Raw genomic sequence first — 15,057 nt, forward strand, 5'->3', positions numbered from 1 at the left:
AGAGAACCTTAATGGCCTGAAACACACAGCAGATGGCCAGAAACACCTTTGTGGCGTTTTTTTTCAGTCTTGAAATCCTAGTGGAGAGATTCCATCACAAGTAGCGCAGACAAAAGCTGTGATGGCCTCCTTTGTGTGTTGATAAATACCCAGACTGATTTACTGTTGCCCTGTGGCTGTGGTTATTAATTGATTATTATCTCCGAGAACGGCCATCAGCACTTTTTTTCTCAAATAAGTCAACTTTTGTCCCCCGACTAATTGCTTAAGAATACTATGTGGCAGAAGAAAAGGCGACTTGAGAGTCACCTTAAAAAATGGCTGTCTTCGATCGCTGTGACACTAAATATTCCTCTTTACTCCGCTGCTGCATCCGGCTTCCACCTTTCTACCTTTATTCAGATGTTTTCTCTGTTCTTTAGTGGAGCCTTGAGAGCGAGCACGGGGGGAAGAAAGTTGATTTGGGTTCTGCAACTGCAGATTTCTGTGGTCGTTTTCGGTCATCGTTACAGTATTCATGCAAGTAAATTACTTCATGTGTCTATATTTGAATTTTCCACACAGTTTTAGACCCTATTCTATTATAGACTATTCAGGAAATGTTTTGTACAGCTGCTTGTATTTTTTTCTTCAATTCAGTTCAATTGTATTTGTGCACTATTATGTATCACTGATTTTAAAATTTGCACATTTAAAGTCAAAGATCAAAATGCCCACAAAGCACAAATGTCTCGTATTTAGATTTTCTTCGTAATGCACCACGTTGTCATTTAGTATCACATAATATTTAGGAGCACCGTAAGAACAACAATTCAGTATCCGTTTTATCTTCATAGAGCTCAAGATGACGGGAGTCAAAATCCCTTTCGTATTCCGAACGGAGAAAAAGGGTGGCCGGCAATTCGGTTACACAGAAGTTTTCCCGCTACACCGTTGCTATGGCAACAGAACATGTAAAGACGGCTACCGCTCTGGTCGTGGAAACGTCTTCTCCTCTTTTGTTTGTTTGGTGCAACATTTTCAAGCTTTTTCTAATATTACGAAAATAGTTCACCGAAATTAGTTTTTGAAAACAATTTAAAATGTAATGTTTTTCGTTTATAGGGTGAAGAGTTCCTTCACGACAGTCTTGTCTTTTCAGTTTTCCAAGTTTTTTTCCGAGCTGGTTGGCTTCGTTAAAACTCTTTATATCAGGATTTTCTGAAACATTGATGGAGCAAATTCATTGGAGCCTTTCCTAAAGTGAGCATTCACTGTTGACTTTGAACTATTACCTGCAAAAGTAATAACATCACGATATACACAGCTGCTTATTCACCGTCATAAGAATTATAATACACACACAGCACTCAACTCATTATTGGTCTCTTCATGGGATTTGTTGACAAGAAGAATCATGCCGATGTCCGATGTCATGTGGTTTCCATCCGCCTGCTCGTCTTCGTTTTGGGAGTCTGGACAGAACGGCAAGATAAACAGCTGCTTCCCCTGTGATGCTGCATTAATTGTTCATTTCATGGGTTAAAAGAGCAAGGTCAATGAGGAGGAGAAATTCTCATCCCGTTATCGGCTCGGAGGTGCAAAGTGAGCGCATCAGCGATGAAGCCGAGCATAAAGATGATTACTGCGCTCCGAGAGCCCCGATGCTCCACGTCCTCCAATTACAAACTCCTCTAACGCAGCTGAGGCCGTTAAGACTCTGCAAAGTGGATTTCTTCCACCTTGTCCGCCATTGCTCATTGTCATAATGATACATGGGCCGATGAGATAGTTTGTGCTGACAAAAGGCCTCCGTCCTCACTCTTTTATTCCTTATATCTCTTTCAGGGAATCGGAGAGTACAAATACATCACCCTCAGTATTGAAAGCACATAAATCTTGTTTTAAGAGGCCTGTCTCTCCTCAGATTCTGTCAGACAAAGGCTGAGGCTTTTATTTATGACCTCAATCCTTGTTTGGTTGGCTGTTGTGTCTTCGACATAATGATAGTTTTACAGATCAGCTCGGTTACATATTATAATAAGTGGTAATAAAGATGAAGCTTCGGAGGGAGGAGGCTGAGGATCTCTCAAGCAGGTCTATCTACAGTACACGACCCGACTCTCTCAGCCATCACTCCGAAAATACGCTAGGAAAACCTGTATTTTATGTGTGTGTGTGTTAATCAAGTGAAAGTGTCTACTGTTTATAAGAAGTGGACGCAGTCACTTTGACAACACCCAACGGTTTGTAGGCTGCCGTTTCCATCTTGCTTGCTGGAAGCACAAATGACCATATTTGGACGAGAGAGGCAAAATGCTAAATTACCAGAAAATGCTGCACATGTAATTCACGTTGACCGTGATATTAATTTGGATGCTAATTCTGGCAACAGCCATCAAACAACAGCCTTAAAACAAAATGCTTAGACAGCTGGAAGCTGTACGGATGTCGTGAACGGGGAGATAGCCGTAGAAACGATAATGAAGTTTTGTAGCGGGGGTCTTTCTTTCTGCTGTAAAGTCGATGGGGATAGATGTTCTTATGGAGCGTTCCTCTAGTGACCATTTGAGGCACTGCAGTTTTTGGTGTGGTGTATATAATAAAGCAATTATAGTCAAATGATAAGTAGAACTTTCTCACAAGATCACCTTTTATCACCTATGCATGTGTATATATATATATATATATATACACCTGCTGAAATAGTTTTGAGAAGAACGTCGTCGAGGCTCCGCAGCCACATTTACTGCCAGCATTGTCTCTCTGTGAGGCGACGGGAACATCAATCTTTTGTTTTAATAGTGTCTCATTCGTTCACATGCCAGCGCCGCGAAATGAAGCCGTAATTACTGGCCTTAATTGATGTGGTTTTACCACCTCAGACGATACTTCAGACCCCCCCTACCACCCCTCCCCCCCTCCTTTACTGTCTTGGCCCCACTGCTGTTGTTTGCACTATATTTCTGCAGCTATTGATCGCTATTATGGTAAATCCGATGGGCACAATGGAACTCTATCAGCAAAATGCAGGTTAATTATCTCGGGGTCAACCACTTTGGAAGCTTCACAAAGAGCCGGCCGTTCTCTCTTTATTGCCGAACATTAAATCGTGAGTGAAAATGATTGTGTGAGCCCCTTTATTTTGCTAATAAGTGGGCAGGTTGGCAGTCATTAATCCAAGATTACCTCCCGTTTCTCCATAGATTGTATTCGCAGGTTTTAAACAGATTCCCTGACAACTTAACCTGTGGTTCTGTTGTCGTCTCGTTCCAACGTTGGTTACTTTTCACTTCATTTCTTGTCTGATACGTGTATATTTTGTGAACAGTGCATTAGGTTTGAAGGGTTTTTATTTGTCTTACATAATTAAATACGATGAAACTTTTGTCACTAAATATTTGCACAAAGTTTCCTTCATCCTTGTCATGAAAATAATACATTTATAATCAATGAGGCCGGTTCCAGTTGATGCAGACAAGATATTGGAAAAGTTTTTTTTTTTTTTGTTATATTTCCTGGTGTTAACGGAGCTGTCAGACATTTGACTGGCTCGAGATAAATTGGCCTTATAAGAAGGTGCAGAAGCCTATTGACGGGAGGAACCAAAGTTAATGGGATTGATTGTGGATATTGTGTTTGCTTTCTGCAGGGACTCCGGTGAATCGGATTCCTATCATGGCCAAGCAGGTGTTGGATCTCTACATGCTCTACAAGCTCGTCACAGAAAAGGGCGGCTTAGTGGAAGTCATCAATAAGAAAATATGGCGTGAGATCACCAAAGGCCTTAACCTCCCTACCTCCATCACCAGCGCAGCTTTCACCCTCCGAACACAGTGAGTACGAGCAGATAACCCCCGATGACCTCACGCTGCACTCCTCCTCACCGGCAGCCACAAGTGCTCCTTACGAAACACACCAGAAAGTTAGATATGACACACTTGCATATTTAAACATAATCATTCAGAAAATGCCCTCCCGAGGATGTGTCGGATGTCCGAATGCAAAATTGTGGATAAATATATTCGGGACAACAAACATCAATATTGACATTGATATACCTCAAATTTAAAAAATACATCATGCTCAACTGTTTTTACGGTTAATTCAGAAAAACAATGCACCACACCTTTCGTGTGTGAGTATAGAGCACTTACCTTTTCAAAACACACCATTTCCATTACAGTTAATTACTATTGGCTGCCTGCAGTTTTCTTATGCTAGTAATCATTAAGTTCACAGCAAACACTCACACTTAGATTATATCCATTTGACTTTTGTCGGTCCGCACACGTTTGGAGGTCTTATATGGTGAAGATCCAAGACCGTTTCAGCATGTGGAACGCGGTAAACTTTTTAACTCACAGATATTATCTTGAAACATTAAGTCATTAAGAGTTATTTCTTTTGTTACAAGTTTGATGAAAAGGTTTGTTTAAATAGGGAAATGATCCATAATCTCATTAAAAAGATGAATATTTGCAGACATTTCCAGAATAGAAGTTTGAACATTGGATAAAAACCATGTTCAGTATTCTTGTTTTTTTATTTTGTTGAATATTACAGTCAAAGGTCTTTAAAGATTGTATAACGCTTTATATCACTCAATAAATCATAAAATACTGTAAAAAATATATAGATATATTTTCGCCATGTTTTTTGGGAATAAAATGTGAAATAAATCCAGCTATGAATGATATATGAACAAAGTCCGTATGAGGATGTTTACCTGTGATCAACAATTCTTAACAGCAACTGTGTCACTATAGATGACCAGGAATCAGATGCTATTTGGAAAATTACTGATTTCAACTGTTGTTTGCAACTTTGTATTATTTTTTGTCTGAATTCAACAAATACTCAGATGTTCAGCAGCAGAAATGTCCTCATTTAGTTTTCTAAAGCCTTTTTTGTGTGATGGATTGATTTGATTGATTGACTATATGTAACAAAGTGACAAAAAGACAAATAAGTCATTGAATCCTTCTGTGTCCCTGCAGGTATATGAAGTACCTCTACCCGTACGAATGTGAAAAGCGGGGGCTCAGCTCCCCCGGAGAGCTTCAGGCAGCTATCGACAGCAACCGGCGGGAAGGCCGCCGGCAGAGCTATGGCTCGGCCATCTTCAACTACTCTCCCGTGGGAACGCCGAGCCTCCTGTCCTCGCCCAAGATGCACATGTCCCACCTGTCCATGTCCACTCACCACAGCGGCCATCTCTCACAGTTACCTGTGATCAAGAAAGGTAAAATAACACAACACAAGATACAACAAAAACTATATAGAACCGCTGAGTACGATTTTTTAGACAGCCAAATATATAATATTAACTGAAAAAAAAGACAACTCCCAGACCAGACAATGCTCCGTTCCAGTTCTGTCAATCCAAAAATAGCCACACCCAAAAGCACACCCTGCTTTATTCATAAACATGTTGTATTGACAAAGACTTGAAACTAGAGATTAAGAGCATAAAGTCATGTTTTAAATGTTTAATTAGGTAATAAATTAAGTGAGAAGTCATTTTCTCATAGACTTCTATAGAATCTGACTTATTTTTGCAACCAGAGGAGTCGCCCCCTGATGGCCATTAAAAGGAATGCGTCTCAACAAAGAGTGCAGTGAACCTTTTTGCAAACAAAAGTCTGGAACATTTGATTTGATGGAATAACAATACGTAAGCTCTTTCTGGTCATGATGAAATCAGGTCCAAAATAAACTAATTATTTTACTGTCACTCTGAACGATGATTCATTTTCACATGTTACAGAAATGATTGTGTGATTATGACCCGGCCACATTAGAAGAAGTTGAGACGTTTACATGAGACATATGTCACAATAGCTGTCCATTCATACTCACGCAACCCGTCAGTATCACGGTCATTTCCCCTAAAGAGGAAACATCTTGCAGAACTTCCTCATCGCAGCGCCGCTGCGGTCACGCATCACAGCGTGCATCGGAGATCTTTGATTGCAGGAGGAGCTGAGTAATATGTGTGATGGAGACATCATCCGTGTGCAAAGCAAAGTTATTTTGATTTGGATTTTTTTGTGTGTGTTGCCATCGTAGTTAATCTGTAAGGTTTTGTTATTAAATAAGATCCGTTATTTAAGTTAACAAATTGTATGCAAATCTGTCAAATACAATTGATTTATTATTTAAACCCACCGCATATATTTGGCCACTTCTCTTATAATCTTTACACATTTTTATATATATATATATATATATATATATATATATATATATATATATATATATATAGGCGTCTTAAGTCAGTATAATAATCAAGTCAGATGTCAAGAACTGGAATTCCACCTGATATGGAATAATCTTAAAACACTCACCATTAAAGTGAGAGAGCATAAAGATGTTACTCACAACTTCATTTTAAAGCCACCAGTAAGTAAGTCTTAATATCCGCCTCACCAGGAAGCAGAAGAGTTTTATCTAAAATGACGTGTGTTTGGAGGTAGACTTCAGCTTCCTAACAGTCCTTTCCTCTCCAGAGGAGCCCATCATGGCCAGCTGCCTGCCCAGCCGGATGTCCCTCCCCATGTCGCCTGGCGGTCACCACACAGCAGCCATGGCCGCGCAGGCCGCCGCAGCCCAGGCGGCGGCGGCCGTCCAGGCAGCGGCCCTGGAACAGCTGCGAGAGAAGCTGGACAGCGGCGAACCGCCGGAGAAGAAGATGATGACGGTGGCGGAGGAGCAGCAGAGGATCATGCAACACGCGCTGCAGCAGAACCTGCTGGCGATGGCCACGCAGCTGCCGCTCAACATCAAACTCAACAACCGAGGTGAGAGTTCTCTGCCCTACTTATCATATCAAATCATTTGTGAAGCCAAAATTTAAGAAACACCGACTCCATGAGCCTTTTTGTAGAATGTTAACTTCTTCTTTGGTTGTAAAATCCTCAAATTCCCCAGAACAACTGTCAACGACTATATATATATATATATATATATATATATATATGTATGTGTGTGTGTGTGTGTGTGTGTGTTTGTCCTGCTGCTCCAAATAGCCACTGGAGCACCAACTATGGATTAATCTGCGGATGTGGATTAACCTCCGCTGAAAATAGTCCCTAACAAAGAACTATTTCCTCCTGTTTGATAAACATTAATGAGCGTTATGAGCATCTGTTTTGAGAAATTACTGAGCCTTTTTTTTCATAAATGAAACTATATATTTGTTGGTTGTGTCTTCAGTAAGAACCAGTGGGGCTACCAGTGAGCACTTATTGGTTTTGATGGGATTTGTTCAACTCTATCATGCCATCGTTGAAAGTTATCCTTTTTAACATATTACATTTAGTGAAGAAGTGCATCTGAACATCAAACCGTGCTGGGGTGAAATAGGCCCGTTCAGCGTTTATAAAAGCCTGAATGTAATGTACCATTTTAAAATGAGGTGTTTCTGTATCAGACATTAAATGACAGTGTGTGTACCGTGGTGGTTCGGCTAATGGCAGCCGCCTCAGATCCAGCTGTGATACGCCTCGACCGCTAATGTGCACATAGTTCATCATGTGACGCGTGTCATTTGAAGCTCGGTTATGAAGAAATAGCTTTTCTTGACCACAGTGCAGAACCCGGCCGGTCATGAGTAAAAATGGCCGTCGGGCCGGGCCGCGGCTGCAGCCCGGCATCCTCGTGACACGCCATAAGTCACATAGGACTTAATGATGGAGGCTTAAGGAAGAATAAGGGGCCTATCCGCTCAAGTGTGATATCATTTCTGTCTGCACCGCCGCCTCTCTCGTATTAGTCATAATAGCGGGCTTTGCACTTGATACGTGACGGAGAAATGAGTGGGAATCTTTCTCGGGTTAATTCCCACGCTGGTCGTCTGGCTCCGGCCCTCACATACAAACACTGTCATTTAAAGATTACCACCAAACACTGTTATTTGTCTCCACCCTGATGCACTCCTGAGACGGATAAATCTGTGTTTAAAGACGGTTTGATGCATCACGGCAGCCAATGGACTTTTCTTGTTATTTCACAACCAGTCACGTTTATTCTAACTGTGTGTTGGATTCATCTATAACTGACATGTGCAAAGTGGCTGTAACATCTTTTGACAGTTCTTTCTCCCCAGAACTCTTTAATAAAGCTCTCCTTATCCTGTCACTCTCTGAATTATCACCAATACTCCAGCGGGCGCTCGCTCGCTTCTTCTGTTCCCTTTCTAAATGCTCATATTGAGTTTTTCTCTCTCCCGTTCTCTGCCCCCTCTCTTGACAGATGATGGACAAGAGACCGCATTGAACCTGTCTACCAACGGCATTAGCAGCATCAACATGTCAATAGAAATAAATGGAGTTGTCTACACAGGTAAATAGAGGGGCCGTTTGCTGATGTAATTGCAGGCAGGAAATTCAATAAGTTATAGCAGCACCCTGGTGCTTAGTCCTCCACGCAATTTGATGTCTTTGCTATAAAATCCATCGTAATGAAGTGGCAGTCCAATAGAGTTAAAAAAGTTAAATATCTCAAAATTGGGCCTGTGGATTTGAGGTCGATGGGGCTTATTGTCTTATGTGCCTGCCTGCTGCATGTGTGTGTGTGTGTGTGTGTGTGTGTGTGTGTGTGGTAATTACTGCCTCTCTGCTTTAACGTATGTCGGGGTAAACGACTGGTGGCCGTCACATCACATCCGAGCCGGTGTTCAGCAGCCGGGCTGTTGACTCCGTCCTGCTTTAATAGGTCTTTATGTTTGGATGTTCACCTTTGTAAAAACTCATCCAAAGCTGGCATCAAGCTAATTTTACTTACGTAGACATTATCACAAATTTGTCCAACAATTTGTTTAGCATAAGATAAAAAGATAAACTTTTAGGCGGTAGATGTCTCTACCAGGACGGACGGATATGCAATAGATGTCACATAGGATGGGATGAGTTTTCTTAGTTACTATATAATAAACTCGCTGTAACATTTCTATCTGGAGAAACGTGCTGCAGGTTCAGAAACGAAGCCAATTCAAATGCATCTAAAATCTGTAATAAATACAACAATGAAAACGTGCTGCAAATGAAAAAAGACCAGAAAAAAACATAAAAAGGCAAAAAAACAGAAACCCCCGAAAACAAATACAAACTGTAAAACACCACACATTCACGATGCATCATTACTGTATTTGTGTTTTGGCTTTCTGCAGCCCATTTTTTGTTGCATTTGTTTTGGATTTTACAATTTTAATTGGCATAGTTTCTGAAGCTGCAGCACATTTCTTCTCATGGAAATGTTTTGGACCGTCGGTTTCCCTTGTTGCCATGGTACGTTTGTAGTAAACAGGCTAAATGAGATAAAAACTCAGGCATGTTCTTGAAGAACTGATCTGAGGATGATGAGGAGTTTGAAGTTGACCTGGTCTCGATGTTTTGCAGGCGTCCTGTTCGCTCGGCAGTCGGCCATAGCGGCGATGACGGGACACCGCGGGAGACACTGTCAGACTCAGGGAAAGAGCAGCCCCTCACAGTTCCAGCCGTCCTGCTCCTCCTCCTCCTCGTCCTCCTCATCTTCCTCGCTCCACGGACACAGAAACTCCTCCCCCTGAGTATCTGTCCCTCCTCCTCCTCACCTCCTGCCCCCCCCCCCCCCCCCCCCCTTCCCCCCCACAGAGGAGACACCAGTCGGAGGCTCGATGGGAGGAAGTAAAGCCACCTTCAGGTTGTTTGTGAAGGTGGCCTTCTCGCCGCCCGCTCCATCCGACTCCTCGTAGCTCCGTTAACGGCTGCAAACTTATTTACAGACAGACATGTTCTTTCCCCTCTCGTCCCCTCTCGTCCTGCTTTGAATCAGCAGGCAGGTCCTCAAGGACGTTTAACCTTTTAGTGTGTTGTAAAGACATCTGTTCTGCGTGGAGCCCCTCGAAAGCTTCGGGAGAAAAACGTGGACGAAGTCAAACCCAGACTTCCTCTCAGCACCGTTTCAATCAACAGGCGAGGAAAGTGGATCGCTAACTTTCAGCTTTATGACCTCGGAAATCCACCGCTCACAGCTGATACCAAAGAAGACGACTGATCTATCGTAAAGTGAGCTTCAGCGCCAACGATCAAACCGAAGACGATAGCTAGAATACAAACAGATATATTGTGGGGAAACAGGACGGTCACATGTCCTGTTGGTCCATGATGTCTCAACGTGAGAGAGAAGAGTCTCATACGTGGATTTATTTTATGTTTCCTGACACAGTCAGCTCAGTCTGCAGACAATCAGCAACTTTTTAGCTAACGAGTCCGGCCAAGTGTGACAAACAGTCCAATATTATAAAACTAATACTACATATCAGGATTGGATTAAGCTTTTAGGGGGGCCGTCTGATCCATCTGATCCATCAGTTAGTATTACACTGGAATATTATCCTGCCCCAGATATAGTTTGTAATAATTTAATTAAATACATTTGTTTAAGAATATGCACCACGTAAGCATAATATTAACTCAAATATGTGTTAAACCGAACCGTTCTTACTCCCAGCTCGTCAAGTAGCTCAACTAAACTCTGATGTAAACCCAATCGTGCCGTCATTAGCGACTCAGAGTGTCTGACGTGGTGTTGAGAGTGAGGAAGCACCGGTCAAACAAACATAGGACTTTCACCCAGGAGAGCACTGTTTGTGACTAACACACTGAGCTCACGCCATGTAACATAAAACCGAAATATTTTCCTACAGCTAACTAGTTTTGTTGCCTAAACCAAGTAAACCTAAAAACTAAGTAAAGCTACACTGGAAGTTTATTTTGAAAGGACACCATCTGCATGTTATGTGCAGAAAGGTGAGTGAGAATGTGTTGATATTAGGCTTTAGTGGTGCACAGAACCAAATATACTAATATAAATATCAGTAATAATCAAACGACTCCAAAGTCATTGGCAGAAAGACAACCTGAGACAAATATAGTAGAATACTGTTACAAGGAATTGAAGAATGAGGAAATGCGCACATGCTGAACTCACCAAAGTTTTATTACTTCCTGTTAGAAAAACTTGATGCCAGACACCAATTCAGGCCCCCATTCATTCATAAAGCTCATGTCAAGCACACAAAAAAAGGCTTTTCAGATATTTTCATGCTTTGGTTTCTTTGACACAACGTATTCATTGACGTCTTCATCGCAAAGTCGATGAGGAAAACAGCTTTTGGGCACTTCCACAAGATGAGTTTATAATATGTGGCTTGTGGCTTGATTTTGACATTCAAATTAGCATTAAAACAATGTTTTGTTCAGTCGAGATCACAGAATATCTTTTTTTTTTTTGAGATCACAAGAAAAGTCCAGAGTAAACAGAGACCACGGCACCTTAAGTTGATGTGGCGGCCCAAAGCCTTTCCTCATCCGTTACCGTAAACATTGCCATCGGCATCATTGCTTCACTTTCGTGGTCGGAAATACATGCAAAAACAAATCTCTCCCGGGCCGAGAGCAAAGGAGCTGCAGCACATGAGGTTGCATCGTTCCTTGAAGAAATCTTCTGCAACGCACATTAAGTAACGCCAAAACCATCATGTAGAAAATAGCAACGAACATAGCGAGAAGCATTCATAAGCACAAAGCTGACGCAACCGACTCTAGAAATGAGCAAGACGGGAAGAGTGAAGCTTCGGAGGCAGGAAGTGATCAGAAATAGAGGAACTGATCATCAGTCATTCTGTAGTTTTATATTGTGAATCCAAGTTTCTTTTTCCTCTTCTAGTAATGCACTTGTGTCCAACATCAGAGAGCTTCTCCCTCGTTCAAAAAATCTTTCTCAGCTTTCATAAAGATATTAAATATTTTCTTTATTGTGAAGGGAAATGGGAACCAGTTTGAAGATATATGGGGTTTTGTTTTTAAGTCTGTAAGTTGGCATTTAATTGCAGATATTATTTATTGTTTTATATTCTATCCTGCAAACATTGCGTTCAGCTCCATCACTTTGTTTGCAAATCCTTTTTAAGAGTCTTCTTTGAATGCCGATACCTCACCGATCTACCTGTACATAGTCACAGCAGAGTATGGATACAAGATATACCTCATAAATTTCATTTATTTTTATTGTACAGCCACCTGAATACCGATGTTTTACTTCAACAGATCACTGGATTTTTTTTTTCATATTTTGTATGATTATACCAAAGAAGGGAATATTTTATTGACACACATCTACCTCATTTGTTATAGACTGTGCCAACAAGCATGTCCACGCTCTTAATTGCCAGTGTATTCATGATGTTTCATATCCATGTATTTGTGTCAACAGAAAATGCTTTTCAGTCAAAAGAAAGAAAGAAAAAAAAACAATAGATTAGACTAAAGAATTAAGCAACATGTTCAAAGTGCTTTTTACGTTGGGTGTTGTGCCGGCGCAACAAAACAGGAACGCTCATCAAATCAAATCCAATCTGCATGAAAACATGAATATGAGTAAAGAGGAAGGCGGCACATCGTCACAGAGTTGTTTCCGTGCAACTTTTCTGATAGGCGATAATTTAAAAAGGGCTGGAAACACTACGATGTTCTACATTACCGAGTTTTTCCACCAGAGGGCGCTGACACAATAAATATATTGGTCACTAATCCTCATTAAAACATGTGTTTATTTATATATAAATCAAAAGAAAAACAAAGGCCACTATATTGGATTTTTAAAACTCTATTTTTACCTTCAGTATGACTCGGGCTATAAACGAACGATAAGAACAAACTTCCACGACGAAGTCTTGAAAGCACTTTCTCATTTAGTCATTAGTAATTAATTACTATATTCATGTTCACCAGGGCATGAACATGATTAAATTCAATGACGCCATGCCCTTTTTTGTAGCGCCCCCTTAAAAAATGTTTGTAGCTAATACCCACAAAGCTTTTCCTCATCTTCCTCGTCCGATCTCTTTTCATGCAGATTGTTCACATTCATGATTTAAAACGCTGCTTCAGTGTCACGGCGGCTGATTGGTGGCGATAAAACAATTAATATATTGTGTAACTGTGTGTAGAGGTGATGTTGATTTGTACAAACACAATCGTGCAGCCGGCGACAATCTTCAGCCAATAAGACGAGCTGACGCCTCAGCTGTCCGCGGAGCTGATTGTGCTTTTTCTAATTCTCATGTTTACTTGAAAGGTGTTCTTTAGCAATCAGACAAACGGTGTTCAGGATTGTCTCGGGTTTCCATTTGTGATGATGAATTCTAAACATGAAACTCAGTTCTAGATCAGGAGACCGGACATTTCAATCACTCAAAGCCTCCGAATGTTGAAAATACCAACTCACTGGGTGGTGGTCTTCTATGAGACTTTAATGGCGGGAAAAAAATAATATATAAAAATATTAAATATTTCAAAGAAAAGTGTGGCGCCCATTCCGATGTTATCAGCAGCTATCACGACCATCCAAACTGAACCTCATTAAAGTGAAACAACATTGTGAAAATTAACATAAAACAACTTTTAAATTTAAGCTACCAAATTAATTAGATAAGGTTTAGAATTTGAGTTGAAATTACTATTTTTTTTAAATATAAAATAAGTACTTTCTTATATAACTTGCATAGGTGGCATTATTTAATAACTGTTACCATAGCCTCCAGGGTGAAAGTCCTGTGTTTGTTTCTCTCGTTTAACTGACTGATAACATTCAAAGCGCGTACACCTTCTTCCATTACGGTCAATACAAAACAAACAAAAACATTCAATCAGTGAGTAGAAAAGAAATCTTTGATTTTATATCATTGTATGTATTTAAATCTCGCCTACCACCGGGTGTGTTTGTATTTTTTGTGTGTTTTATTTAATGAGAGCAACTCAAATGTCCATAACTATCCGTGGTTGTGATGCACAGGATGCTGGTCCTGGATCAGGGCTGATTCAGGACCTTTTTCTACTCCCGTGATCCAGGTCGTAGAACAGCCCGTCTCGCCCTCTGCACCCCCCGGTGCCGCTCCTAAGCCCCTCCCACTGTACATACTGCTGAACGATCGAATCACTGAACACTTCGGACGCCTGTGAGGCCACGCTGCCGAATCACCAAAGAGTCCCTCGAGTCGTGACCACGTTATTTTTAATGGTCGTAACGACGGCAGAGCAGACGAGCAAAGAGAACGCGGCACTCTGCATGCGGACGGAAACAAGAAAAAAGAACTTATACTATCAAATAACATGTTGTTTACTTTGTATTATGCTATGCTGGTAGTTTTTAGACACTAATCGCTATATTAGCTGTGTATGAAGCTTTAAATGTTTTCTTTTATTTCCCTTTCGTTCATCTTGGATTTAAAAAAAAAAAATCCAGTGCATTATGGGAATTCTGGATTGTGGTGCTCAGGGGTTAAAAATGTACAAAAAAGAGGTGAAAGAGATTTTCCTGTTTTGACTTGTAGCGTATTTAGAAATAAAATAATGCTTTTAACTTCAGTGGAACGCCTTGCGCATCATTCTTGTTGCTGTCATCATGCTACTGTGAATCTGAATAAAAAATACACTCTTCAGTAGTTGCAGATCCATTTCCCTCTTTAAACTGTATCACTGCAGAAAAACAGGGTTTACATGCAGATGCTCGTTTTACTACTCCATATCGTGAACGCTGACAGATTTAAAGACATTTGCTTTCTGTGAAAGTGACGAGTGGGAACTGGAAACTCCTATTCAGCAAACGGAGGATGCAGTTGAGCGAACGCAGTTTGGTAGAGTGCAGCATTAAGCAGGTAAAATGGGGTAAAGATTGGTTAATTAAGGTTGAGAATCCTGATGTAATGTAATTAGGAGCAGCGAAGATTAGTGTCTGTCGATGGCAGCGACGAGCATTCGCAGGTAATAGACTTATTATTGGGGCCGGCTGAGTGTTACTTTATACTTCTAAATAAACAAAAACAAATTAGGAGCAGCCGTCCAATAATGGCTTATCTTGTCAGGCGCTGACAGAAATCCATGCGCCTATAACACAGTGTTAATTTTATGCACCACTGACAAGCACAGTGCTAATCAATAACGCTACTATAAAATAGGGCGAAGCATCAATCGGCGGTGACGGTGTGATGGAGCTACGAGCAGACGGAGGTGAAAACTAAAATGTCAGCACTGT

General features: G+C 40.9%; 1 protein-coding gene across 1 annotated transcript in view; it reads left to right on the top strand.

Annotated features, from left to right (window-relative positions):
- The window catches only part of arid3c (AT rich interactive domain 3C (BRIGHT-like)), a 56,731-nt gene extending 42,482 nt beyond the window's left edge, over positions 1 to 14,249 (top strand). The window contains exons 4-8 of the mRNA XM_084024899.1: positions 3,632 to 3,815; positions 4,980 to 5,224; positions 6,492 to 6,782; positions 8,236 to 8,325; positions 9,381 to 14,249. Of these exons, the coding sequence (XP_083881025.1) occupies positions 3,632 to 3,815; positions 4,980 to 5,224; positions 6,492 to 6,782; positions 8,236 to 8,325; positions 9,381 to 9,550 (980 nt within the window). The 3' untranslated portion in view covers positions 9,551 to 14,249. The remainder of the gene's footprint in view (positions 1 to 3,631; positions 3,816 to 4,979; positions 5,225 to 6,491; positions 6,783 to 8,235; positions 8,326 to 9,380) is intronic.
- Positions 14,250 to 15,057: the final 808 nt, after the last annotated feature.

This window comes from Eutrigla gurnardus (genome assembly GCF_963514095.1).
Source record: "Eutrigla gurnardus genome assembly, chromosome: 13".
In the NCBI taxonomy this organism is placed as follows: Eukaryota; Metazoa; Chordata; class Actinopteri; order Perciformes; family Triglidae; genus Eutrigla; species Eutrigla gurnardus.